Consider the following 27,771-nt stretch of genomic DNA (forward strand, 5'->3'; position numbering starts at 1 on the left):
AGTCTCTCTCCGTGGAAGTATATCGAGTCAATGGAGAACCCGCTATCATTTGGGCTCTCTCTGACGTTACAGTAGTCAAACTAATCTATATAGGGTGTTATCAAACAGATAACGTTGCCCGAGCTCCTATCTGGTAGCCATATTTTCGATACAATATATAGGTGATCGATATATCCACGTATAGTTCTCAGTAAGTAAGAACACCTATTACGGTTTGGTCGAGCCGAGGATTACTCGGTTCCCGTCACCGATTTCACCGACATTTCCGTCTGCCACCGTGTCAACAACCACTTCCTCCCTCGCGGAATCGTGTTCCTCGTTGCCGGGAACAACGTAAACGTAAAATTCTCGACTTATCCGAACAACCAGCTACGTAACGTGCACCAGGGAAGTTAATAAAGAGTTCTGTCTCGGACGGACTAACAGTAAGGATAGAATTGAAAGTTTGATAGACAGACCAGGCTTGTGGATTCGGCTATTTTAATCGTGGATCGATCGATGTGAATTGTAGTATATACAAAGTGTTTGGTGACACTATCATCTATGTTGAGAGAATATCGTTTCGAATGAACTCGTCGCCAAAGATCAGTCGCTTTCGTGGTTGAACCGAGGTTCTAGAGCAAAGGGCATCCAAAACCAGCCACTGGCGGGCTTTCGTGCGAATTTTAACCGAACTCTGAGTTTCGCATAGAAGAGGGAGAAAGAGACCGTCGAAAGAGGAGAAAATGGCAAGCGGATACGACGATTGCTACGACGCATCCTGGCATCTGTTCCCTCCGGATTACGTCGAGGACGAGTATAGGTAAGGATCTCCACAAATGCATCGGTTTTTCCCTGCGTATACTTGTTGCTACGCTTCGTCCAACAGACGCACAATATATAAGTATTCGATTTAAGAAGGCAAGCGTGGATGCGATCACCAGGCGGAAGGCCTCTTATTCTACTGATCTATAACTCAAAATTAATTCGTACAGTATACAGTTTTTATAATTTCGCAACAGCTAAATAAATCAATGCGTTACGACATATCATACAAGCTCGTAATCGAAGAAGATTAAACACCGGAGAGAAAAATGACAGAACAAATTCCTTAAAAAGAATTCCATTGCATAGTTCCACGTTACTATCTGGTTCCTTGCGTTATTTCTCGGTTACTCTTGTCGTTGGTGTATGAATTTCTTTAAAATTCTTATTCAAAGTCCACAACTTCAGCATCGAAATGTATATACTTTCTAGTTGACAGAAACTAATTTCGTCGACTCGACTCAACATTTCCCTAAAGCCTAATCTGCCTCAAGAAATAGGAAGCAAACTGATCTGGATTCGAATAGTCTACTTTGCAATCGAAACGAACCGCGTGATTTCGGCTTAAATTTCGATTAAAATTGGATTAAATTTCTTCAAATCTTTTTACCGAAAAATCAATGGGATCGTGGTGGTAACGGAGCGAGGGGTGGGACGTGGTCGATTAGCATATCTGATTAGGCGGATAGCGCCGGAAACCGGAAGCGAACGTTTAAGAGCAGTCACGCATATCGGTTAGGCGAATCCTTTGGCATAGAGTGGTACGCCTTGTTACACGGCTGGACACGCGAGAACTGAAAGGGCCCAAGTGCGAACACCTGTTGGGTTTCCACCATAAATTTCGGATTAATCGTAACGCGGATGGTCGCGCCCTGCGTTCCTCACTGCAAAGTCGGCGGCGATCAACTCTCCGAAGGGAATTAGATTAAGTATTCGGATTTTTCTACCGTGGCTACTGTCGCGTATCGTAATATAATATCCTGTCAATATTTTAACGCGGTGTTTTCCAAACTTTTCTCATCGCGAAACACTTTTTAAGTCGGAAGTTTTTTTAGGAACACTAATGAAATACCTGCAAAAGAAACGTTTTTCGATGTTTAATAATAAAATAGACAGTGTTTCGTTGTTCTATACGTTACTTTTAGAATTGTTCGTACGAACACTTGGTTATCGTTTGCGGAACACCAATTCTTGTGTTTCAACGTATTCAAGTATAGTATTAAATACACTTTTGTTGCAAGGGTAGTTTGAGAAGGTATTGATTGTAATGCAATAAAATTAGTATCTATTTAGTTTTTAGTTTTAGTTTTTAGTTTTTAGTATCTATAAGTACTTGGGCGCATCCGAAAAGGTTGAGAACCTCCGATTCGCATGAACTTGATTTCTTAGTTTACCACGTACAATAGAACATCCCGTATAGTGAGTTAGTTATATCGACCTTGTTGCAACGAAATGAGAACGACTTGAATAGTAAGTAATTTAAGTAAGTTTGGAAATATTTCGATATTCCAATAAATCAGAGAATAACTTGGCTGTTGTCATCTTGTTCGCTATTTGTTAGAGTATTTTGGTTACAGAATAACTCTAATTTAAATAAATGAAGAAATACTCTAAGGAACATTCTAATTACTAGAAAGTGTACTAAATTAAAGTGATTAATATTATTTAGATTTTCAGATTATTATTTTATTTGATTATTTTAAGGTGTTTTTTGTTTTACAGTAATTATTTTTATGATGAAATTAAATAAAGAGGACTATGTAGAAGGAGAGTGACAAAAAAGGAAAGAGAGAACTAGAAATACTCAAATACCATTAGAATACAAGAAACAGAGAGGAATACTGAAATGTGAATACTTTACGATTTACTTACGATTCAAATCGCATAGTCATTCGCCAATTTCTTTGAAATGGTCTTAATGCAACGAATGTCACGCGTATTTCTAAAACAAAAATGACCATTTTGATCAAAATGAACCGACTGTCACTTGTATCCTCCGATTAGATTCGACGAGCGTTCACCGAGGTTTTACTGTAGTTTCGATAAGAATCGAAAGTTCGATCTTTAAAATGTTCAATTCAGTCGACATGCGACCTATATTCGTCCGATTGCTATCGCTCGATGCAAGTCGATCGATATGCCCACGCGATTTCACTGACGGATGATACGTTCCTCTTTTTTCTCACATTGTTCGTCACATCTCGTATGATTAATGATTAGATATATATGAGATAGTACCGAACGATGCTAGAATGTTGTGGAATATTTACTTTAGCACGCATTGTGTCGGTGGCGGAAAAAATGATTATTTCACATGTTGATTTCGTCTGAAAATCGTTCGAATAAAATCAACAGTCGTGAAATAGAAACTCGATACATGGATATTGAAACGAAAATAATAAAATTAGGATGGTTGAATAGGATTATTTTCTCAGCAGAATATTTAAATTTCTACCATCAGTGCCTCCCAATTTTTTTGTCTTCCACGGTACACCACAAGTAAAAGCTTGCGAATACATGAATTATCATAACACGTGTACGTTTTCATTAGATAAAAGAACACAATAAAGTAGCTTTATTTGTGTAGACATTTATTTTTATCCAACTTTTATGTACAGTTATTTGAATTGTATACCAACACAAGAACAAAAATATTTAGTTATAGATTACACGTAAAAAAATTTCCTCTTCAAATTTTAATGTAAAGTTTGTTCCTTAACTAATTTATTAATAAGATATAGCAAGATAATTTATTTGATTAATTAATTTATGAGATACGTGAGCTTGTTTTGGTGATGTATATTAGAAAAACTTTATTGAGAGACGAACTTTGACGTGAGAAATTTTCAACTAATTTGGTGGTTAAAAATGTACACATTTAAGATCACCTTGCGGCACAGCGGTTGCGGAGCACTGTTCTACATAATAGATCGATAAAAATTTATTATGAACAGAAAATTATATCAAAGAAATCACTTAATCGTAATTAATTATCTCGTTGTGTTTATAAATAGTGAAATATTAATTTTAATGATAATTTGTCTAGTGATAATCGAAACTGTAGTGACTCGAAAAAAAAGTTAGTTGTTATAGCACGAACACAAAAGCATGCGTGACCTGTTCGCGCCACGTTATTCATTGTTCATTAAAGTGTCCAGATTGTCAGCAACCAAACATTACTTATTGTTTTTATCCTCCAACTTCTGAGATTCTTATAACTTTTATACTTTTCTTTTTTATTTTTATTAATACTTTTCTACACAGATCTCTGCGTTTGAAAGCATTTAACGTATATAAAAGAGAAGAAAAATACCGAAATGTAAACAAAATTTTCAATAAAAATGTAGGTACAATGTAAAGACATGTAAACTGAACTTTATTATAAATTCTCGAAATTGAAAATTCTACAAATTCCAAGTTTAAGCTATATATGTAGTTTACGAACAGCAGTGCCGTTCTAATATTTTCATAATTGAATTGTAAACGAAATTAATATTATAAAACCTTTTTCCATTCAGTTGTAGCACATCGCATAAAAATAATGTATTGATATATAAATGACGATCCGATGTCTTTAACGACGAAGCTCATTTGCTTCTAAAAGGTTAAATAGTTATAAAATGTAGACCTCTAGAATATTTCTACTCTTAAATGGAACAAAGAATTGTACTTGTACGATTTGAAGTCGTACTTATGTATTATACAGGGTGTACCACTGTTGCCACGACTTTTTAGACACTTCTGACGATCTGCCAAAAAGGTAGACCGATTACAAGTTAACAAAATTTATAGAAAATGTATAAAAAGTTTTCTTCTCGATCAAATATCAAGATCACCTAGAAATTTGTAAATAATAAAGTATTTTTAATTTCATATAGCTGTTACTGATATCAAGACGAGTTGAACGACCTACAATATTAATATTAATCTTATCGAAAAGTTAATTTCTTTGACAATTTATCGAGCTTCTGTACGTAAAATTTTTCAATTTTAACGAGCATTCAATCTAAAGAAAGAAAAAGGAAAAACAAAAAGTCATCGACAGGAAGAAAATGGCGATGGACTAGAATCGACACTGCCACAAGAATGCCTTCCGCGACCTTGCGCTCGTACACGAATGCGTTTGAGCGATCTGAATGGCCGAAAAAGTGAATGGGACCTCGCCGACTACCCTTGTGCCAGCCTGCCTGCCGAATAACTTCTTAAACGCTTCTAAACGACGCCGGTGGCTGGCGTTTAACGAGCCGTGCACGGCCCTGGTCACGTTTGGCCCCGTGGCGTTCCACCGTGTCGAAGACCCGGGACGAGAGCTTCTCGAAAGCGAGAAAAAGGCTCTGTGAAAGAACCTTTTCTACGAAGAGGCCACCCGCCGTGCCGCCTACTACGCGGCGTACTACGACGCTACGTTCATTCACGACTCCAGGATCCGCTGCTCCATTGTGATCAACTCGTGAATGAACGTGAAAATCCCGTTCTGTCAAGCGGCCATCTTTTCTTACCAGTTCCGTCTCGGTTTTATTACTTTCAATGTGATATAGTCGCGCGAGCAGCGAACAGTTCGTTGGTGCAAGGGGTGGGAAGTGAATTTTTCGCGAGTATTAACCAAATATAATACCGGATGTATTATTAATTGTATGTGTAATGTTGATGGAGTTGAACATTTTATATAGTAATTATGGCTTGTTTGGATTGGTGAAGTTATTTAAAAATTTATTTCAGTTCAAGTAAATTAATCTGAAATGGTGAATAATTAGTTTCAGCTTGTTATACTAAAATTCAGAGTGGCTTAAGTCACAAATAATTCGACAGATATGATTGATGACTAAAGTTCGATTTACAATTAAAAGTATGCCCATAGTTCTGTTCAGTGACTATAGAAACTCCGACAGTTACACAGCAATTTACTTGAAAAACGTAAAATATTTCTCTTGATTGACAATAATTAATTTGGGCATTGGAGGATTAGAGCTCTTTAACCCAATAACCGCCTAATAACTTCAGTGGCATGATCTTTTAATGGCACTAATTCAGAAATGGCACTGATTACTTGCAATAGTCTATTTTATAATATTTGGCTAAATGTCTGCAGGATACCTTAAATTACTGACATTATACATTTAGCACTTCGCAAACAAATATTTTTTAAATCATTATTCAAGAGTCAATGTCAAAATAGTTTCGTTTCCTTCAAAAGTTGAACACATGGAACAACACGATACCAAAATAATAAAAGATCCAAATACTAAGTTAAAGTATGTGTATAAAGTAGTAGATGGCAATAAAGTGGCAAGAACACCAGCATCGCAAGGTGCGCACTTAAAAATTTTTATAGTCCCCGTGTAATAACAGCCACTCGAACCGCCACTCGAGGGTGACCGTTTCGATAGTCGAGCAAGTCTAGTGGCCACTCGAACGTACAGATTTCGCGTATAAACGTGTGCATACCTGGCGAGCTCGGGGAGCCAATTGAATTTACAAGGGAAATGCGCTTGGATAGGAGAGTAGAGGCGGTGAAATTTTGCGCAGGCACGTACTGGCAATAAATAACGACTGTCAGAAGCCTCAGGTGTTTGACCGACAGGTACCGATATTGTCGTGTTAATGGCGGATAGAGAAAATATCTGGTAAATGGGGATGCACCTCCATTCACTTCGGCACGTTTCTCAAGCTCGACACCTGAATTTTTCTGTGAACCAAGCCAAGTATCAAGTGGCCATCCGGGACAAGCACTAGTGCGCGCGAGTGTGCTATAAACTTGGACCGGCTGGTACCATTCGCTTGTCCCCCCTTCAAATCTCGAGTGTCATTTCTTGCTGACTCGACACGAATTCGTTTAGTTATTTAGTTTTTTATATAATTGTTGCCGGTACGAATGAATTATACATCAAAGGGTGTCCTTGGTTAGATATTGGTATACTTGGGATTCGTAGAACTTACATTTTTCTGTTCGTTTAGTTCAATCGATTGGGTCTGTGTATCATGTATATTGCGATAAAAAAATATTGGTGAAAAAAATGTTAGAATCTCAGAAATTAGAGAGTAAGAACAATAAGTAGAGAGTTTTTAAGAATCAAAATTGCCAGGAAGAGAGGGGGAGAGATTTTTGCATTTTCCAAATATAAAATTATTAAGAAAATAATATTCGACGAATTATGTATACAGCTATCAATTAGAAAGAATTAGAATATCAATTAGAATAGATAATAGAAATTATTTTTATTGTAAACATTTTTTGAGATTTAAAATTATTTAAATGTGTTTTATTAAAAATTAATGAATCTTCAAAAATCCTCTAATCTTCGAAAAATTAAATAAAAAAGAAACCCCTTTACAGGTAATATTTAAATATTTAAATGTCGATAATCTCCTTAACAGCATCCGGCTTAACTGATTAACTCGAAGCAACCAGTTAACAGTATCTGGTTAGAGTAATCATTGTAACTCTTAAGACGAACCAGACTAGCCAACTAGCCTCATTGTCAGCCATGAACTCCGGGTTAATCCACTGTTTGTAGAAGCCAGCATTTTTCCATCGGCTAATCTGATCTGTTTCAATCGAGGATGTTAGATTTAGGTTGCTTAGTCAGTCGATGCTTCGAGTTAAGATTCGACGAGATTATTTTTGCAATTTTCGAGAACAGAAAATGGGACGGATGGTACAGGTTGGCGAGGGAAAGTAAAGAAGAACCACCTGCCGGGTAACGTAGCAATTAAACCCAACACTGGTAGTAGTAAAATCCAGTGTACCGCAACAATGTGCAGTAAATTGTCGCTGTCTATACATAGATATAGCCATGTTCTTCCTTAAACCAAACCAGTTTTTGTCGTTGTTATGGTTTATAACCTTGCTGGTGGCATTATTCAACGTAAAGTTGAAATGGTAGGGAAGCCTTCGAGAGGTTAAAATCGAGGAGCTTCCGGGAACCGACTTTATTCCATTGTGTCATGCACTTAAGGTTTAACTAACTACACGTGCCTAAAACTGTAACACAAATTACTAACGAACTTATTTACTTTTGTATACCGCTATGAAAGAGTAACCACTTAAGAGTCGGTTTAAAAGAGATAGTTATTTGTAAAGTAACAACTATACATGTAGTCTAAATGTTTATTACATTATAGAAATTAGCTATAAAATACTAGCGATATATAGCAACTATACAAGTGAAAGTAGTTGAAATTAAAGAATAAAAGTAATCGGTGTGCTGACTACCCAAAACGATATAGGGATAAATAAATGTAATATAGTTAATAACGGAGTTATATTTAAAATTAAAATTAAATGCTTTAAAAATAGTTTAAATAAAGTAATAATTTTGAGAATTATTGATGTATTTTCACCGTTTGACCACGGCATACATTGACACGCACTAGTCTTACTATCACCGTGAACGGTGAAACTTTTCATTGGGCGCGTATTTCTAAGAAGGTATATTCAAACAATTAAAACACTGGAACAATATTATTCATGTAGGTCTATACTGCATTGTTGCATTGCAATTTTTCTAAACACCGTTAGACATGTACAGTATCACAAATGCAAGTTTTGCAAGCTCCTTTAGGTATCGACAGTAGTCATAGGGTTAATTAAATATTAATATCATCCGTGTGATTACCAATTACTGCCGTAATATCGCTTCGAAATTTATTACATAGACGGTGCTGTACGCTCTGATTCGTGGATGTCATCGATATTTATTATTAAAATTCAGAGGTTCTATTGCTATAATTATGTTAGAGTCAGTCGACTACTCGGGTTAATAAATAACAACGAATTAAAGAAAATGGTTGTTTGTAACGAAAGTTATGCACGTTACATAATACAAATATTTACTAAAGAGATACGAAAAACGCTTATAGAAATTAAAGTGAAAGTAATTCCTGAATGTGTGCGATACTTGATAAACGATCCCTTACTTATTGCAAATGGCGTGGGTGCAGTAAATGTTTCATATAACGGCGCGCGAGATAAATAAAAGCATATATTTATAGTTACACAATCCTAACTAAAAAATAATATAAATAATAGATATTTATATAATAATATAAATAATAGAAATAAAACTGCAGATATTTATGTAAATTTGTACATTTATAAACGCAGTCTTAGAAATGGAACCTTAATAAATATTGATCGTACTCTATCCGCAAGTATAACAATGTCTACAACAATCTTACTTTAAGCAATTCATTGTACATGATTTGACATTATTTTTATACATTTAAATGTTCCATACAAATATATAAACATCAACAGTTTTAGCAACCCAGAAAACTGCAAATGACGTTAAACATCGGCTAAGAAGAAGACCAGAAAACGAGCGGTAAAAAATTCGGTAAAAAACTATTTGGACGCAGAAAAAGGGTCAGGCTAGGGTAGCACTTGATCATTGAAGGGCCGTAATAATCCGTGGCACGATCACCCCCGTACGATTTTCAACGAGGAAAGCGGGAGGCCAGTAAAACAATGAGACGCAGACAAATTGGGTTGCGTGCTCGAAACAAGTTGGCACAGCTATCGCCAAACAATCGTGGGATCCCAGCAAATGTTGCTCGATTGCCCGGCAGCTCGAACTTCTCCAGTACTCTTCTTCGTTTTTCCGTCGCATTTTATCCCCCCCCCCCCCCCCTGCCTATTTTCTTCGACGTCCACAATCCGAGCCGCGTCGACGCTCGGAGTTTCCAGCTCGTTTCGAAAGGGAAAATCACGAGGACGTCTCGTTCCGAATCCGATTCTAACCGAGTTAGAACGGCGCAGCCGTAGAAATGGGTTACAATGGGTGCGTGCATCCCGTCGCGTCTTCTTCTGAGAAAAAGGAGTTACCCGGAACACGCGAGAGGGCCTCCCACTCGACGATCCATGCGCGTGTACACCGAAGATTGATCATATTTCTTAATGTTTCATGACTTTCAAATATCTCGCAACTTTGTGTCTCATCACTTTTTGCGTCTCGTTGTTAACGTAGGTACCACTTTAGATGGGAACCATGAAATTGAAATTGGACGTGCTTTCTTTCAAATGGATTCAAATGTCGATGTTTATTAGCAATTACGTTTATTAAAAATAAACTGAGAATGATTTGTATCTATGTACACGTAGATATTTATTGTTTATATGTTGTGTGTATCAATCTATTCTGTTATGAAACTTGCGACTCATTAATTTTTATTCCTTGACAACATACGTGTTATATTTATATACATATATATACGGCACGTTTGAACTTATATAGTAAATCAAAAACTGTTTCGATATCTATTTAACAGCGGATGATTTACAAGTACTTTTGGGCCCCTTTAAGTGGAACACGTTGTAAAACATTTCGACCCTCTTCGTACATCACCCTGAATAAACAGATACAGGAGTTTCTTCAAACAAATCTCTTTCAGATCTCCAACTATCGCTCTAATAACAGTTCGGTAGTAAAGCATGTATAAATTTTACATTCTTACATAAAAGTTACTTATCAATATTAATAATAATACTTTAAATCATTAATAATAACTGTTAATCTTAATAACGATATTCCAGATTCTATTATGTAATAATAACCATTAATATCAATAATAACATCGCAAAAATATACTTTCAATACCGTTAAAACTTTTCAATACCAATAATAACATAATTAAGCAACCAGCATTTCTAGAATTTAATAACAAATCTCGTATACCGTATACAAAATTTTCATTTGTGAAAAATTGTTAAATATCGAAATTCATTACATCAAGTATTCTTCTTTTCGTTTAATTAATTCTACAGAAAGAAAATAAATTTCGCAGAAACGACGAAATCAGCCACGAACATTTCCCAGCGGCGATAAATCCAAGGGCGGAAAGCTCCTGAGAAAAGTCGGTAAGGTCCGAACCACCCTCTCCCGTATTTTTTTGACTTTTCCACGCGATCGTACAAAAGCGCGGGCTGAATGAACCGGAAACCCGCTCCATCCTTGTCCCTGCACCCTTACCTGTTCTCTTCGTTTAAATCATTATATGGCCAACACTCTCGACCGTCCACCTCTAAATTCTATCACGATACGTATGTAAACGATTTGTTACAACCCACTGGTCCATCATGTCAGTCCTTAAAAACATTTATGGATTCCAATTGAGTCAATTTGTTGTTTCTTCGAGTACCATTTATTCCTTTCACTTTGAATAGGTTTCGAAATCATGGTTTTTCGGTACAATGGGTTAGTTTCCTTGTTTGAAAGTTTTTAGAGGGTGTAGGATTTATAGCTGCGGTATTATAAAGGAAAATTACATTATGGCCAGGTTACTGGAGGTATAAAATAAGCGATGAAATTATTACAGGGGTGTACAGTAAAGATTTCTAATTGTAAATTAATATGGAGGCTGCAGTGTCTGGAAAAAGTAACTTTCGAATAACGAATGAATAAATTTTCAATTATTTATAGATCATATATTCTTTTGGTAATTAAATTATATTTATAACAATATTTATTTGGATAATTGAACAGTTGGGTATTAAAATATTTAGATGCAAAAACTGAGAAACTTTTCGTTAAAAATGTGAAAGTGGAGTAACTGTATCTATTCAATTTCTATGATCGTATTTCATCATATAGTTTATTATGAAAATTATTTAATTTACCTACATAGTATTATAGTTATCTAGTATTAATAAATAAAATAAAAATCCACAGGATATGCAAAAGAAAAAATGAAAAAGTTTATACATATATACATATTTTCCATATCCACGTTTACATTCTTTAAAAACTTTTTCACTTTTGTTTGCATATCCTGTGGATTTTTATTTTATTTATTAGTACTAGGTAATTATAAATTGGAAGTATTTAAATTACTATGTTCTTCGACCTTTCTAATCGAAGGTAATGATAATTTAAAAAGTAAAATCAAAAAATTTTCTTAAATAGGGTGTATCTAAATACTTATACAATAAGACTAACAAAAGATAAAGAAAAAAATGCAAATACCCGATTGAATCTTTTAAACTGTTCAGAAATCCGAACCCTTGGTTACTTTAAACAGTGATATTAGTCTAATCCCTACTTCAACGAATTTTATCGATGTAACGGATATATTATGTTTTAATCTGTCTTGAAATCTGCAAAATATGTGACTCACCAAATAATACGACTTAATTACTTTGGCAGTGAGCAGTCCACATCGGGAAAGAACCGTTTTATATGACTAATACTCTACAAATTGAAGTACTCACGTCCTTATTTGGTATAACATAAGTACTTATTATTTTTGAAAAGTAATATCTCCATTTTCAATTGTTCATAGTACTTAAATAATTTAACATTTTTTAAACTTTTCGCACACTCTACGATCCCTAAAAGTGTTCCCATTTTCCATACTATAGTCATAATAAAAATCATAATAGTTGATACCTCAATTTTAATATAGTATTTAATATACTAATTAACGGTATATTACAGATAGATATAACAACTTCTAATTGCTATAAACGTGAACAAATTGAAACGTAAATAAAGAAAAGGAAAGACGCATCTCCTATTAATGTCAAAGTATTATATTCAGAATCTATCTGCAAAGTTTGAATTGAAAAATTTTAAAAATCTTTCATAAACAATAAATCGTACTGCAATGAACAATACTAGAAATATTTCCATGCACAGTGTAATATCTAATGACTCTTCAGTTTAAACTGCACAGTGTCAAATAAATTCCAATTAGCTAAACGAAAACATTTTGTATATCGAATAGATATTTACATATATATATCTTAGACTCCAAACTATGTTCAGTTTTAAATTGCAATTATTTGACGAAACGTGTACCAACATTTTCTCCATAAACTGTATACCTGCAACGATCTTCCTACACTCTACTGCATACCAAAACCACAACCCCGTTAAGAACGAACACCAACATCTTTCGTTAAATACACTTTCGTTAAAACATTTTCTACTTAGCTCACATTTTTCCACAGCCCGTTTCCATCGCCACGAACAATCACGAACGCCTCCTCACGATTCGCGGCGCGTTGAGCAGCGCGAATTATTCAACGATCGCGGCTACGCCCGAGGACGCTTCTAACCCACTTCCGACTATCGATATACATACTCGTTCGCCCGAGACCGGAAAGAAGAAGACAGAGAACGATCGAGGAAGTGGCCTAAAATCGCCGAGTAGAGGGGGTGGCGGGGGTGAAAAAATCGAAATGACACAGTAAAAGCACCGCTAATGCCCTTTCGCATTAACACTCGACGCAAAGTGTGCTCTCGGTGTAAAAAGCCCTGATCGATGGAGCGAGCCGATTGGCCAACGCGCGACAACGCTCGAAATCAACCCCCGTGGCGCTTCTCCCGGTTGATCCTCGAGGAGCCGCGCCACGATTGGCCGACGTCCAAGCTCCACCCTCGTCGAGAACCTACCCCCGTTTCGTTACCCCCAGAGCTACCACCGCGTTTCAATAAATCTCTATTCGAGCTTCTACTACGCTGCACACTCTCGGATCTCGAGAAAGTAGATTGTGCCACTTTAATTATTTATTAACGCTCGTTTGGTGGATATTTCGAGAAAATTAAGATTCTTATATAGCAATTAATTAATAGCATAGCAACTATAAAAATATATCGTTTAAACAATAACGAATGCGAGTGGCTAAAGATGATACAAAGATCGCAGTTGAAATAACAATTTGAATTTAGACTGACACTAAATAAATCAGATAGGGATTTAAGGAGTAAATATTTTGCGAAGAACGAGCAACGAACCCCCTCGACTCGATTCCAATAGATACCAATCTGATCCCGTCCGCGGCGAAGAACGCTCCAGCACGGTCGATGGTTGTCCAGCAGACGAAATTCTCTCCAGTGACGGACGGGGAAGGGGTGGATTGTCGCGCGGCACTACCGCGCTCCCACGGGGTGAGCCCGGAATCTCCGCCCTTGCCCGGAGGATCCGCCCTCGGGTTTCAAGGGTGCTTGACGAGCGAAACGGCGCGGAGGTAGGGAACACTAGCCGTCAAGTGCTCGTCGAGGACACTCGAAAAGTACAAGGAGAGTCCTTCAACGGTGGCCAGGAGACGCGAAGTCGCTGGTTCCCTATTCTTTAGCATTCGATTCCCGTCCAGACGCGAACGGTGTTGAAAACGTCCTCGTTGTACACGTTGGGCTGGAAGAGCAAAGTTCGAGTAGATAGTGGTGGTCTCCGGTGAAAGAACGAAAATCGTAGTAACTCGCGAGTGTTTTGGACCGAGGATGAACCGGGAGAGACTGTTCGTTCGGAAGAGGATGATGGTCAGGTGTGCGAGTGAACGTTGAACGGGTTGAACGGGTCGAACGGAGTGACATGTTTTTGGGGAAGTGGTAGAGAGGAGGCTGAATTAGAAAAGTGGACGAGTGATAGTAACGAGAAGGTACGAGAGAGATCTAGAGAGGAGTTTTACCGAAAGTAACAAATAAAAAAAGTACATAGATATAAAAATAAACGAGAGTAATAGAGAAGTTGGTGCGGGAACAACTGTGCGAGAACCACGAGGACGTTAAACATGTACTGACGCCACTACTAAACATCTCTTCGAGACCCTTTCAAAATGGCGGACAAGAATAAGATTCTGCCCTGGTCGCTGCTATCATATCCGACCAGTCTCTTGAATCACGTCTGGTACAGGCAGCTCGCTTTCAATAATAGGTAAACGAACTCTCAAAAAAGAAAAAAAAAAAAAAAAAACAGAAAAACAAAAATGACGACTGCGTAATAACACGTGTGCCAAGCTTTTTAATCGCCTCGAGGTCATCCCTAAAAAGTAGTACTTAAATAGCACTTTTTCCATAGACCGCTGTACCTATATAAGCATTACCACCGCATTAGCGCGGTGCTTTTGCAAAATTGTCGCATGCGTTTCTGTTCGATTTTGTAAACAAAATGGTTGGGATTCATTTAAGCGTGATTTATCCCGTTTCTTCGTGATGGAACTTTATTTTTTAAAGGACCGCGAAGGGAGTTGGGCAAAGTGTGAAATTCGTCGAGCCGTAATGGGTTAATTATTAATCAGCCGGCTGATCTGCCGATAACGAGTATTTAATTTCATTTTGATACGACAAAAGTATGTTCGATAGATCGGGTATTTAGGAGAGCGCGATGATACGAATGCGTACTGTCTTGGAACTGAAATTTTAGCAAAACAGGATTTCTTTTTATTTTCTTAACGATGTATTAAATTGGCTAAATTTAAAGTTTTAATCAAAGCATCAATACTTGAAAATAAACAATTTTTATATAGCAAATTTAAACAAGTTATACATATATTTTATTTTAATATTTAAAGAGGTACTTCGATGCTTAAATTATATTCTCCGTTCGATATTAATTACTGAAATTACGAAACTGTTAACTCTTGCATCATTTCTCAACAAATCATTTATCCCATTCGCTAAAAGCTTTCCAATTAAAAAAAGAAAAAATAATGATTCTAAACACGTTAAAGACAAGTTACCGCAGTTAAAAGTCGACTAATTTAATTTGTCAAGATGATTTTTAGTTAAAATGTAAAATTTTTAAAATTTATATCAGAACAAATATATTTCCTAGGATTTTTTTCACAAAAAGGGGTATAAAAATGGCTCGAGATAAGAAGAGGAACGATAGCGAGGAAAATCGCTCAGGGAGTCCCTCGATAATTTTATCGGCAATATTGTTGTCTCGTAATCGAATGGAGATCTTGATGGCCCTCGAATTCTTGCACGTGGCTTCACGGAGATGTATCGTGAGCTTATCGGTGTCAGCGTTCGTTCAATTATCGATACCCTTGGTTAAGATCGGTAACGCGAGTGGTGACGTCCATTGAAATGTTTACGTTCACCGAACAAAGAGCAAGAATAGAAATAAAATTCTAATAATTAGCGATTACTTAATTACGCGGCTGGAATCGCTGGTGATTTCAACGCTGCAGCCTTCGAATTAATATTATAGTAACCAATGACTATCCTCGTGTGCTGGAAGTAACGTTCATTCGTTTTCTTGTTTAATCAAGTTCAACTACTTAATCTTCTGAACGTAAATCGACTAGAAATTTTCGTGAACTTTTTTCATTAGCCTCGCGACTTTGTTGTGATGTCCGTGGAGAGAAAAGTAAAGGAAAAGACGATTATCTCGGGTTTCCCTTTTTCTTTTTTAGGTTTCTCATTTCTCTCGAGTAAAGAAGAAACTTCCGTAGCTACGAGAAAGAAAAGAAAGGGAAACAGCATTTTGTACCGCCATCGCGTTATGAATATGGGAAATTAACAATCTTATTGGAAAATATTGTTTCTGTTTAAGGGAAAAGTGTAGCTCGAATCTTTTTGATTTTTTAAGAAACTTGTCTTTTCCTTCAACCGTGTCCTGCGATTTGCAGATACAAAACATTCAGAAATATCTCTCTTAAGCAACATTTAAGTTAATCTCTTAAATAATCATTTATTTATAAAAGAAAATTATTCTCATCTCTAGTAACACTTTGTTCTCATAGGTTAGCACAATTTCTGCTTACTTGCTACGTTATTGCTAATTTAGTTTAATAACTATATTGATTAATTTTAAATTTCACCTTTAATCCTTGCACCCACTGTTACTCGGTATGCTAATCATATAAACTCTATGAAATCTATCATTTTGAAGAATTCTGTACACCACCTGTGAATTCTATCAACAAAAGTCTAATACCATCAAACAGATGCATCTATATCTCCATCTGTGGTACCATTTAATTACTCGGTTAGTCAAGTTCCATGAAATGTCTAATTCCGTAATAATTCGACAACCCTCTCTCTGGTTCCATCGAGGACGGAAGATTGAATTAAAAATCAGGGAAAGTTTCCAGCGAGCGGGTCTTTCATCGGGAACGTGGCCGAACGTGCCGCGATAATAGGTCGTTTGGCTTAAACCAGGAGGCTAGAAATTTGCTTCTGTGCCCGGGGACAGGTTGTTTGGCAGCGTAGCCGCAGGTAGCCGGCCCGTTTGACGGCAGAAGACGCGTCTAATCGGGTCTTAAGCGTCCCGCCGGCTTCTCGACGGCCCCGCGCTGCGGGAAAACTTGGAAAATTGGATTGATTCCGTTTAAAAACCGACCTTTGTGCCCGACTTCTCGACTCGCGCGGACCTTTCTTCCGAACCGGTCCCCATCACCCGTCTCGTTTGCAGGCATCGTACAGAGTTTCCTACTTTACTTTTTGCTTCTTAGTTTATTTTTTTTATTTCTAATTAACGTATAGGACGGTTTTATTAAATACGAAAGTTCTGTTGTGCACGAATATATATAGGAACGTGTTGAACTAGATGCACGATTAGTGCGATTTTGTCGACTTAATAATTATCTCAATCCTTTACCTCAATTTTTTTTTTTTTAATGGTTTTCGTATGGCGGTTTGGCTGTTGCAGAATCTTGGAGAGCATCAAGATGCCAAGGACAGGCTTCCACATTCATGACATTCTACAGCTCGACTCTAAACCGTCTCAGGAGGAAACGGAAGTTCAAGGTACGAACAAATACGTTTTCTTTAGTACTTAATTATTATTCTACGAATCTTTGAATTAACGATGAAGAATAACGTTACATTTCTTAGATTTGGAAGCTAAAGAGATGGATTTTGGAAATTCTCGTTGCAGGTAGTACCACGGTGCTACCGACCACGAACGATGTTCCGTCGGCGTACCAACAGTTCTTCGAGCACACGACGGCCATGTTGCAGCCCGCTATATACGCGAACTTGAACAGAGGGACCCTGCCACCGCCACCACCTGGGCTGCTTGGATGGCCGACTGGACCAACGTTACCAACTACGCTGCCTCAGACTCTCGAAGAAGTGAACGGTGAGTTGCAAAACGTATGCAGTCGTTGGACGAATTTTCAAACGTTTGCGCTCGAGTTCTTCGTTCACTGATTTCAAGTTTCCAAGCCCTACAAAAATGGATTTCAGAAATCAAATTTGATTTCGAACTGTTGAGAAACGAGATCGATCGTATTCGCGAAGAACTTAACGATAGAGATTCTTAGCATTCGAGAAGAGGAGAATTTAACGATAAAAATTCATTTGTATGCGATATTGCTATTTTAAATTTGAATTTTTGTCCTCTTGCAAATCAAATTCATCCTTTCGCAAAATGAACTCGAATTGTTACTTTGCCCGAGCGAAAAAGTCGACGAGCGCGAACCGTTAATTTCGGACGTATAAACATTTTTCTGGAGAATAATTCGGTTTCGTTCGACAAGCAATATATAGTTTTTCAATTTTTTTTACTGCGTTTTTTTAAACAGATATTTTGGTTCATTCTTTAAAATTTTCCTTTTTCATGAAATATCTTCGTCTCACATTTCTCCAAAGAGTATTTCAGATTTTCAGTCAATCAAAACTATCCTCTAGGAAAAATGTTTTTCTTCTTACAAATTTTCCTCGTTGCTATCAAATTCTTTTCTTCGTTAAACTACTACATATTTTTCATAAAAAAAATTAGTAAACAGTAAAAAACTATTCATCTCTTCTAATGATAATATTTCATCAAAGAATACTCCACGTTCCCATAACCGATAAAAATTGTTCCCTTTTTCCAAACTCATTTAATCTACATCTCATAAACGGATAATTTTTCCTACTTTACTTTGTTAATTAAAAATAACGAAAAGACACAAAAGCTCCCAGTTCCTCCGCTCTCGTTGAAAGGGAGAAAGAAGTAGGATCTTCCACCATCCGAGGTTTCCTCTTAATTCGCTGGAAGCACGCGATCCGCAAGACCCGTGCGCGGACACATAGAACCGAGCAGCGGAAGGGGACCACGCTCGAAACCCTTATTTATTTAACACCCTACAATTGGCCCGCGTCTGCTAAGCAGGATCTAATGGTCGTATAAAAGGTCCTCGTGGGTCCTGCGCACGGATTGGATCGTACAGTGGGGACAGATGTCCTTTCGAGGACAGATGCGTGTAGCCCTGTAGGCCCTCGATGAATCGGAATTGTCACGCCCAAAACATCCATCGGTAGCCTATCGGCTCTTTTCACCTCTTCTCCTTATCTTTCTTTCGTTCGCTGTCCTCTTTCTTTTCTTTCCTTTTCTTTCTTTTTTATTTCTCTCGGCTATTCGCGGTATATCGTAGAACCGAAAAATAGGGGATGCGACCATTTCATCCCTTTAAATGTCTACAGAGTGTCCTTGGTTGTGGCTGTTGGATACAGGTAGAGAATTCGTTGGAATATTTTTGCCTTTTTTTGATTAGATCGTGTGAGAATTTTTGTTTTGATATTGTTCAGAATTTACATCGAGGACAATAGGTGGTGTATTTCTTCTATGGAGCAAAGTGTCTCAATTGTTATAATAGTAGGGTAGAAGTTTGGTTAACAAAATTTGCGTTGATTTAATCGCGAAGACAACTATCAGTAAACCGGTGAATTTGTATACGTGACATTTACACAAGTAGACTGTTTTTTTCTATAAAATAAAGCACTGAACACCGATTAATGTGAACACTGTGCCGTATAATTTAATTTGCAACAGTTTTCGTAGATTCACGTATTATATTTGCGATTGCGTTCGATTGTCTTCTCGTGAGACGCGACGATCGCGGCAGAATAACAGCAGTTGACGAATAGCGATCGTAGACAGGAAACGTATTATTCCTTTTTTCATTTTTGTATATTTTCAGTTAATAATTATATCGCATATATGTATCGTTACAAATTTAAATTTTCAATTATACAAATATATAGTATACGTTTACGAATTAAGAAGCATTTCAAATTTTGCACGGTGAAAAGAACATTTATCTAATCGGAATCTGTTTTTTCGAAGACGTTAAGTCCTCACGACGCGGAGTATCTAATTGAAATCAGAACGCGACTATGCCACTGCACGCAGCCTAATCGGCCATGAAAATGATACAGTCGGTCCCATGGGGTGCAGCAGGGTATCAGACTGGCTGTATATTGCTTCGCACCCTCCCCAACCTTTGTATTGTGTGTGCTTACGGAACCAGGGACCACGTAGTTGTACATTAAATTAACGTGTCTCCAGGCCACCGTGGTATTTGCCACTTTAGTCAAAGGCTAATCAAAATATTGTTGGATTAAACGGTGACCAGGCCGAGCATACCGTGTCGTGGACCGAATATTTCCGATATTCTACCGTCAATTCGATCTACTGCAATAATCACATCCACGTACGTTTATATTTGTTTACGTTATATTTTTATGTTAAATAATAATAATATATAAATTAATTTATAATAATGGATTAAATTGTGCACACTTTTCAAATATATATCTAAAATCGAATAGAATTTTCGTTTAAAAATTAGAAAGACGAATGAATGTGACGCGATTGAATTATTTTATTAGCATAATTTGTAATGGAATAGAATTATTGCATTGTTAACGATTGACTGGTTCCCGTGAAAACGATTGTAATCGGTTTAAATTACTCGAAGCATGAGCAAACACTCGTTCCTTGGAAATCGATACAGGCTTGCATCTGCCTGCAATCATCGTTAGTCGGAGGGCAGTAAAAAATGCAGCTGCAGTGTTTCGTTCTAGTCATTTTCGTGACGATCTGGACGCATCCGTAAACGACGTTCATCGATTTTCTGTGAATCAGAGCGAAACTGGCGACCAACTTTTGAGACCATCGAAATCGTTAATCTGAATTCGATTAGTAAATAAAATCGATCCGATTTTCGTTCAATTCGATATCCTCACTCGATCGATCTCTCGGATCGCGCTCGATTCGTAAAGTAAGAATCAGGAAAAAATTATCCCGAACAAACAAAATCCCTGACATCGCTCCAGCCGTCCTCTACCAAAGAATTCGTCTCGCGGCTAAATATTAATAACACGGTGATCCTGAACGTTGCAGTGCTGCAGCAGCCAGACTCGACCAGCCCGACGATCTCGGACCTGTCGTTCCCGCCTAAGCAAGAGACGAACCACGAGTGCAAGGAGGAGGAGTCGGTTGACTACGAGGACGAGCAGCAGACGAGCGAGTCGCAGCCCCACGAGACGGAGCACAAGAAACGGAAGAGGCGGGTGTTGTTCTCGAAGGCGCAAACGTTCGAGCTCGAGAGACGTTTCCGCCAGCAGAGATACCTAAGCGCGCCCGAGAGGGAGCACCTGGCCTCGATCATCCGACTGACGCCCACGCAGGTCAAGATCTGGTTCCAGAACCACAGATACAAGACGAAGAGGGCAGCCACCGAGAGGGTGGAGGCCAGTGGAAGCGGATGCTCGCCGAGGAGGGTCGCGGTCCCGTTGTTGATCAAAGATGGGAAACCGTGCCAGTCGAAGCTGATGGAACCGAGCACGTATCCGACCACTGGCCAAGTCCCGATGCCACCGTACATGCAAAAACCGTATTGGTGGTAAACGACGAGGTGAACAAGGACGGGTGGACTCTTGAATTTCGCGAATCATCCTCGGGTCTCTGGGAGTGCGGGTTGTTCAGTGAAGATCGTTATTCTCGATCGCAGGGTGGGCTTTTCAGAAGTTTCTTTTGTGAATGAAACAGTCGAGGGATATTGTGTAACCACGTGTGAAACGAGAAACGAGGAAGGAGTACTTGTGGACGATCTACCCCTTTCCTTTTGAGAAGGAAACAGTTGACGTTGATAGGAATCGGACTGCTCTGGCTTGAAAAAGCGAAGGTTAATTTCTGGTTGATATATTCTGTTGCGAACGAAACTGTCGGGAATTACAATCGCAACGTACAACGCGCAAAAAGAAAGAAGGGCTTATGCTGTAAGGGATAGTCATCTCTTGTGAACGGAACGGTGAAGAACTGTAGCGCCATCCTTTGCGTACGAAACAGTCGACGTTTATAGTGACTATAAATACTGACGCATTTCTTGTAGGAACACTTGCAGGAGGTTAATTTGTGAAATATGTCGATGATTACTATGAATCGTATCCTTTAATAATGGATCCTTTTGACGCGAAGCAGGTTTGTGAATCGAACAATCGATTAGTATAACGATCACTATCGTGCAAACACAATTTCACATAGTTTTCCAAACGAAATATTGATCGCACTTTTACCAAAAAACAATGTGGGAAACTAGTGACAGTTCTTGGACGACGTGGATGAAAACAATCATTGACTACAGTGATCCAATTTCGTTAAAAGTTTGTGAACGAAGATTCTTAAACTTAAAATAGAAAATGGTTGTTGGAGACGTTTCACACTCGGTAATTGTAAGACGCAGATATTTGTGAAGTATTATTGAGAACTGGTATGTGAATGATTTTATCAGCCATTTTTATAGATTACAATCAAAATTTACACAGGAAGAAGATATAATTTAACTTTTTTTAAATCACAATGATCGAATTTAGAGAAGAAGAAGGGAAAAGAAATCATGGATAACGGCATCGTTCGTATATTCAATATATAATAATAAACAGATTTCCTCGAAAGCAACCAGAGGAACTGCATAAATAAAATAATAATTATCAATCAACGTAAACAATTTTCCTACAGTGACAGCAAAAGTTTCAAATAAACGATATCCAACAATAAACGTAAAATTGCAACTTTTAATACGGAAGCATCGTTAGAAAATTTTTAAACTAATCAGTAACCAACATCAACATATTAGAAATAAGAAAGAATGGAAGATAGTGAAGATTTGAGCAAAAACGCGTGTTGCCTGTTTTGAATGAAAACTGTGAAGTGAATTTTACATAGTGCAAGACGGAATCGTTCTATTTGTAACAAGATTATTTAACCCTTTGACTACGACAGAGTTTGAAACGCACCAGAGTCATACCATACGGTAGGAATTCATTCACGATGTACACCGTGAACGTTGAACATTTTCATCAAGCGCGCATTTTTGACAATATCATTCATTCCTTTACATTCTGCATTGATGCGTTACTAATTTTTCTAAGCGCCTTTAGGCATTTATAGTATCACAAGCGCAAACTTTCTAAGCGGTCGCAGTATCACAAACGCAAGTTTTCTAAACACCTCTCTCTTCCTAAGCGGCAATAGTAGCCAAAGGGTTAAGGGTAAAGCGTGTTACTAGCGTAGATATCGTTACTACTTAATAACAGTGAAAGCTGTGTGTGAGAATGGTAACACAGACAACAGTCTTGTTCGTTCTTCTCGTTAAACTAAACCAAATATTACCATTCGAAATAATGGTGATCATCGATGACCAATTATTACCCCAAAATACCATAATTAACGTAACTTCGACGCGAGGTGTCACGCGAGTGAATCGATGGGACTACGTTGTGCTCTCTCGTGTGTCGAGGTTCGGAGAAACCAAAGATAATTCGCGGTCGCGATTGTGATAGGACACGGTGAATAAAACGGAGGTGCAGACTTTTGGAGATTCACGAGATTCACTGGAGAGAATTAAAAATATATTGTTTCGGAACATTGAGAGCAATTAATGGCGGACAACAGCTGGACGTACTAACCGACCAAAGTGACGGATTTAACTTTAAATCGAACATTAAATTTTGTTAAACAGCTGCAATGATTTTTATTTTTATATGTGTAAAATGCAAAATAGTGAATTCGAAAATATCGTAATTTGCTTTCGATGACTTGTACTTATATTAAATATGAGCAGATTTAAAATTCCATTTCCCAATTAAAAATGCGAAAAATATTTCGAAGTTCCTCCTTTCCTTCGTAAATTTTGTTTATCTCTAAAGCATTTTATATACATATATGCTATTGTCGTTTCACTTTGTAAGCGGAATGAATCACATAAAGTGTTAGAAATTTCCTGAATCACTTCAAATAATAATTCTTTTTTAATACTTTAAGAGTAACTAGTAACGAGATTTGATGGAATTTTGTGACTAGTTAAAGATTTTAATAACAATCGGTATTTACTCGGTTTTTTCTTGCAATTAAATGAGAAAATTCTTAACAGAGTGAAAAATTGCTCGAAATTTAAAGTTTTATCGTCCTGTTAAAATGTAAGATATTGAAAAAGGGATTCGACGTTAATTATAATACTTTATGGGAGTCAATCTCTTCAAACATCTTAACAAAAGAGTGATCTAGTGGAGATAAGTAGACAAACGAACGAAATACATATGTAGGATCGATCGTTGGATAGATTCACTGTTCCAACGTTATTCGTTTTCTTTCTCCATTTTGTACAAAACTATCGCACTGTCACAGTTCGTGTAGCGTGTAAATGTGTGTGCGTGGTGTTTCGAGCAAACTGTCTTCTTCGACTTTGTACTTGGAAGTCGAAGAAAAATTCGTAATTCCTATCTAAAAGAAATTGACGAACAAGTATCGACAAATCTAATATCTCCATTTTTTCACAATATATAAAAGAAAAAAAGAAATGTACATCGAAACCACCGCAAAGATTCCCGAACGTTTACATAACTCGAGCATCCGACTTTCAATCGATTTAATCGCGATAATAACGAGATAAAGCAAGGTAGAAAACAATTTCTTTTCGAGAATAGTCCCGAGCTAAACGGGAAGTCGCGATTTTTTTAAAGAACCCGTGCGAGACTTGTCATGTTTAACTGTTCACACGCGGAACGATCCAATCGTCGAAATGCTTGTTCGGTTTGAGTTCTTTTTACATAGATGAACGTTTTTTGAGTGAACGCTGAATTTTGAACGAGTGAACATTCGAATAATAAATAATTATTTAAACGTTCTTTGTAAAATAGTCACTGGTCGGTTGTATAAATTTTAATTTAAACAGAATACCGTTTAGCGGATAGTTGTATGATTTTGATTAAAAATCTTCTCGATCGTTTCGTTTGTATAAATTGTAAGAGAGCAAGTGTCGTAGCGTAATTGTATAGAAGGGTGCGCAAGGCAAGTGTCGATCGAAACAGAGATCCCAGTTTATCGCCTTTAATTAGGTCGCATGTAATTACCTCGATAAGTTGTATATATGTACATTCTGTATAATACATAGTAGTCTAATATATCAGATACATATTTAATAAATCGAATCTTAAACGAATGGATCAACTATTTTTTCTTCTCCTTCCTACTTAAATAGCACGTAAAACTCCCAGAAAGCATTTGAAAAATATATTACATTAATAGTACAATGAAAATATATCAATAAAGTTTCGATATATTATAACTGGAATAATATGTATGCACTTTACGTAATTATTGTTACATCGTGTACATAATAACAATTATTAGTAATGTAATACGGTATGTAGTATACACAAGTGTACGTAATATCGCCATATGTATTATTCTGTTATCAAGATTATTAATTAAAATTAGATAGCCACGTCTTCATTCGGTTCTCGAATTAAAAAGATATAATTTAATCATTATCGGTCAACACGCATGACTTCTCACTCAAAATGATATAGACATGTGCTATCGAACGATAAACAATTAATAATAAATTATTCAAGTGATTTCCTGCCGAAATTATGTCGCTGAAAAGTGTACGTTTCTGCGGATAATTGTACCCTCTATCGTAGAAGTTGATTAGTAAATTGAAAACGATCGTTCACGCTGATTAAAGTCACCTCTTAATAACGCGTATCGATGCGATCGGTTTAAAAACCGAATAGAAGAATAGTAGAGTGAAAAGCAATTTCTCTTATCGTAGAAAATCGTGATTTCTGCTGGAATAAGTTTTCAAACAATGATTTCAGTGGCTAGCCGTGATTGGTATTAGGTAATCCTCCGATTGTTTCGAGTAGGTGTCTTGAACTATCAATGGTTGTGTAAAAGTCAACGTATCAAACATGAGAAATGAAACATTTGAGAAGTGGAGAAACCGAAATTTGGGATCCTCGAATACTGGAATAGTGGAAAATTAAAATATTACTCGTAAGTAAGGACAATTTTGAATTGAAACTATTATACTTTTTCTCACTACTTCCAGACCTTGTTTTGTCACTTTGTGACAAACTTTTATCCTTGATTCTTCGAAATCTCTATTTAATACAGAACAATACACTCGATACAAATACCTCCCCTATCCCGTACGATCTTTGCTTTTTATTTCTCTTCTCGACCGTCTCATAACGCTTCCCTTCTTTCGGACGCGCCGGAAGTCGGTGTAGCTTGAGTGACAAGCATCCGGTTTCCGTTTCCGAGCAGCCATCTTGTTACCGGTTTAGATTTCCTGAGGGCGTCCCGTCGAACTTCGATGGGGAGCACGTTTCCATCTCTGTCGAAAACTTTTCATTTTCCATTATGATACTCCAACGAAAGCATATCACACTCGACTTACCTACTATCGCATAAAAAACTATCCAAGAGTACATTGCGTTGAATGTAACTAAAAAGAGAACTGCTCTGGAAAAGAATTTTTCTATTATCTCTCGGGCGTGATAGAAGAAATTATTCAGCGCCGTTCGATATTATATTTTTCTTATTGCAGACCTTATCTGAAACTTTTTTTTATTGCGGATACAGTGTTATATAGATAAAAGGAGCTAATCGTGCGATGCAACGGTCGGATATAATAGAATCTTAGAACGGAGTGAAAATCTATTTAATTAAATGATAAGTAAAAAATGCAATGCTCTTCAAATAGTCTTGCGTTCGAAGTAATCGAAGAGCAATCACGATAATGATTTCCAACGCGAGTGGTTTCCAACCGCGTAATTTAGTTTATTGAGAACAGTTTCGTTTCCTATGGATAAAAAGAAAAATATCGTGCAGTTATTTTGAGTATATCACGGATTGACGTAATAATAACGCGGTAACGATCGCGATAATTCAACAAATATAATACGATAATTCAGATACGCGATCGTTGATCGATTACCGGTTTCATGGCAAAATGCCACGCAATCTGATTAGCTGGCCTTTGATTGGCAATTGATAATATCGATCGCGAGAGAAACGAAAGAAAAACGTCCCCGATAAAGAGCTTGTGTAAATTGATCGATAATGTATTTTGCACTTAGGTATCGTACATTTACAAAACATACGGTTCTTGGAACAATAATATCGGTCTTTCCAGATAACTAGAAATATTTCATCAATTATTTTGAAGAAATAACTTTTAGTTAACTTTTCTGCAGTTTTTAAATAAAACGTTACAAAAATTGTGTCTACTACTCTTCCTTCCACCAGATAGAATCGGATGGAATTAAAATACTTCTTGAAGCACAATACTGCAATTTGCAATTAACGAAATGAATTTCTACTACAAAAATGTGATCGTACTAAATTTACAATCTTTTTAAATAAAAGTAGCTATTACACGTTTAGCTACAATATTTACCGTTACAATTAGCAACTAACAAAACTAGTTACTGCTACAAATAAATTGGTCTTACATTTACACAATTTATATTTGAGAATACAAATTGACATTATAATATGAAGGTAGCAAAATCACGCTCTTCCACGAAAGCGATCCACTATATCATCTACAATTTTCTGGACTTCCACTATTCTCACCACTTCATCCTCGAAACTAAATATTAAGAAAAGCCTTTGACGACGCGTAACGTTACAACGGCCCGTACTTTAGGTAAACATGCTTTTATATTGTTATACTATGCTTCAATATAATTAACTCTCAAGTTTTAATTAATCGAGTATTCGTTTATCTTTTCTTTCGCTTAATATTTCTAAATCTATATTTATGTCCGATATTTAACGTTCATGGATATCAAATATACAATAGAAGTGAAGTTCGTAATCATACTTGTGCATTACAGCAATGACATATACGAATCATTTATTTAAAAAAATTTCGTCGCAGCATGTTGGCTAGGCCTGAGAAAACTAGTTCACAAAATACCAGACAATCTACTCTGCGCGCTTGAATATTGGATAATTTTCAGTAAACGAAATGAATATTTTTCGATGACCACGATCGAGAACGTGTTGCGGCAATTCAGCGTATCTTCCGTCTCCACCCCATGGCTCCCTTTCTCTCGGTTATCTTCCCCGTCCGAGTAACGAGAGAGATGACGTAGCGAAGTAAATGGAGTGGACAGCGGGCAGCATATGCTTTGTGCCTGTCCTTCTACAAAACGAGAACGAGCCGCGGCCCCA

General features: G+C 37.1%; 2 protein-coding genes across 2 annotated transcripts in view; both read left to right on the plus strand.

The window, feature by feature from the left end:
* Positions 1-27,771, plus strand: part of LOC143430606 (circadian clock-controlled protein daywake) — a 210,144-nt gene that overhangs the window by 18,360 nt on the left and 164,013 nt on the right. The gene's annotated exons all lie outside the window — the stretch shown is intronic.
* Positions 650-21,189, plus strand: LOC143430601 (uncharacterized). Its single transcript, XM_076906951.1, has 4 exons — positions 650-802; positions 17,182-17,279; positions 17,410-17,613; positions 20,644-21,189. The coding sequence occupies exons 1-4, from the start codon at positions 726-728 to the stop codon at positions 21,147-21,149; spliced, it is 885 nt and encodes a 294-aa protein (XP_076763066.1). The 5' UTR covers positions 650-725; the 3' UTR covers positions 21,150-21,189.

This window comes from Xylocopa sonorina, chromosome 15 (assembly GCF_050948175.1).
Source record: "Xylocopa sonorina isolate GNS202 chromosome 15, iyXylSono1_principal, whole genome shotgun sequence".
In the NCBI taxonomy this organism is placed as follows: domain Eukaryota; kingdom Metazoa; phylum Arthropoda; class Insecta; order Hymenoptera; family Apidae; genus Xylocopa; species Xylocopa sonorina.

Excerpts from the sequence above, each read along its gene's own strand:
- LOC143430601 (XM_076906951.1), top strand. The coding sequence starts at position 726 with ATGGCAAGCGGATACGACGATTGCTACGACGCATCCTGGCATCTGTTC. Across the intron at positions 803-17,181 it reads TACGTCGAGGACGAGTATAG|AATCTTGGAGAGCATCAAGA; the intron begins GTAAGGATCTCC and ends TGGCTGTTGCAG. Across the intron at positions 17,614-20,643 it reads GACTCTCGAAGAAGTGAACG|TGCTGCAGCAGCCAGACTCG; the intron begins GTGAGTTGCAAA and ends TGAACGTTGCAG.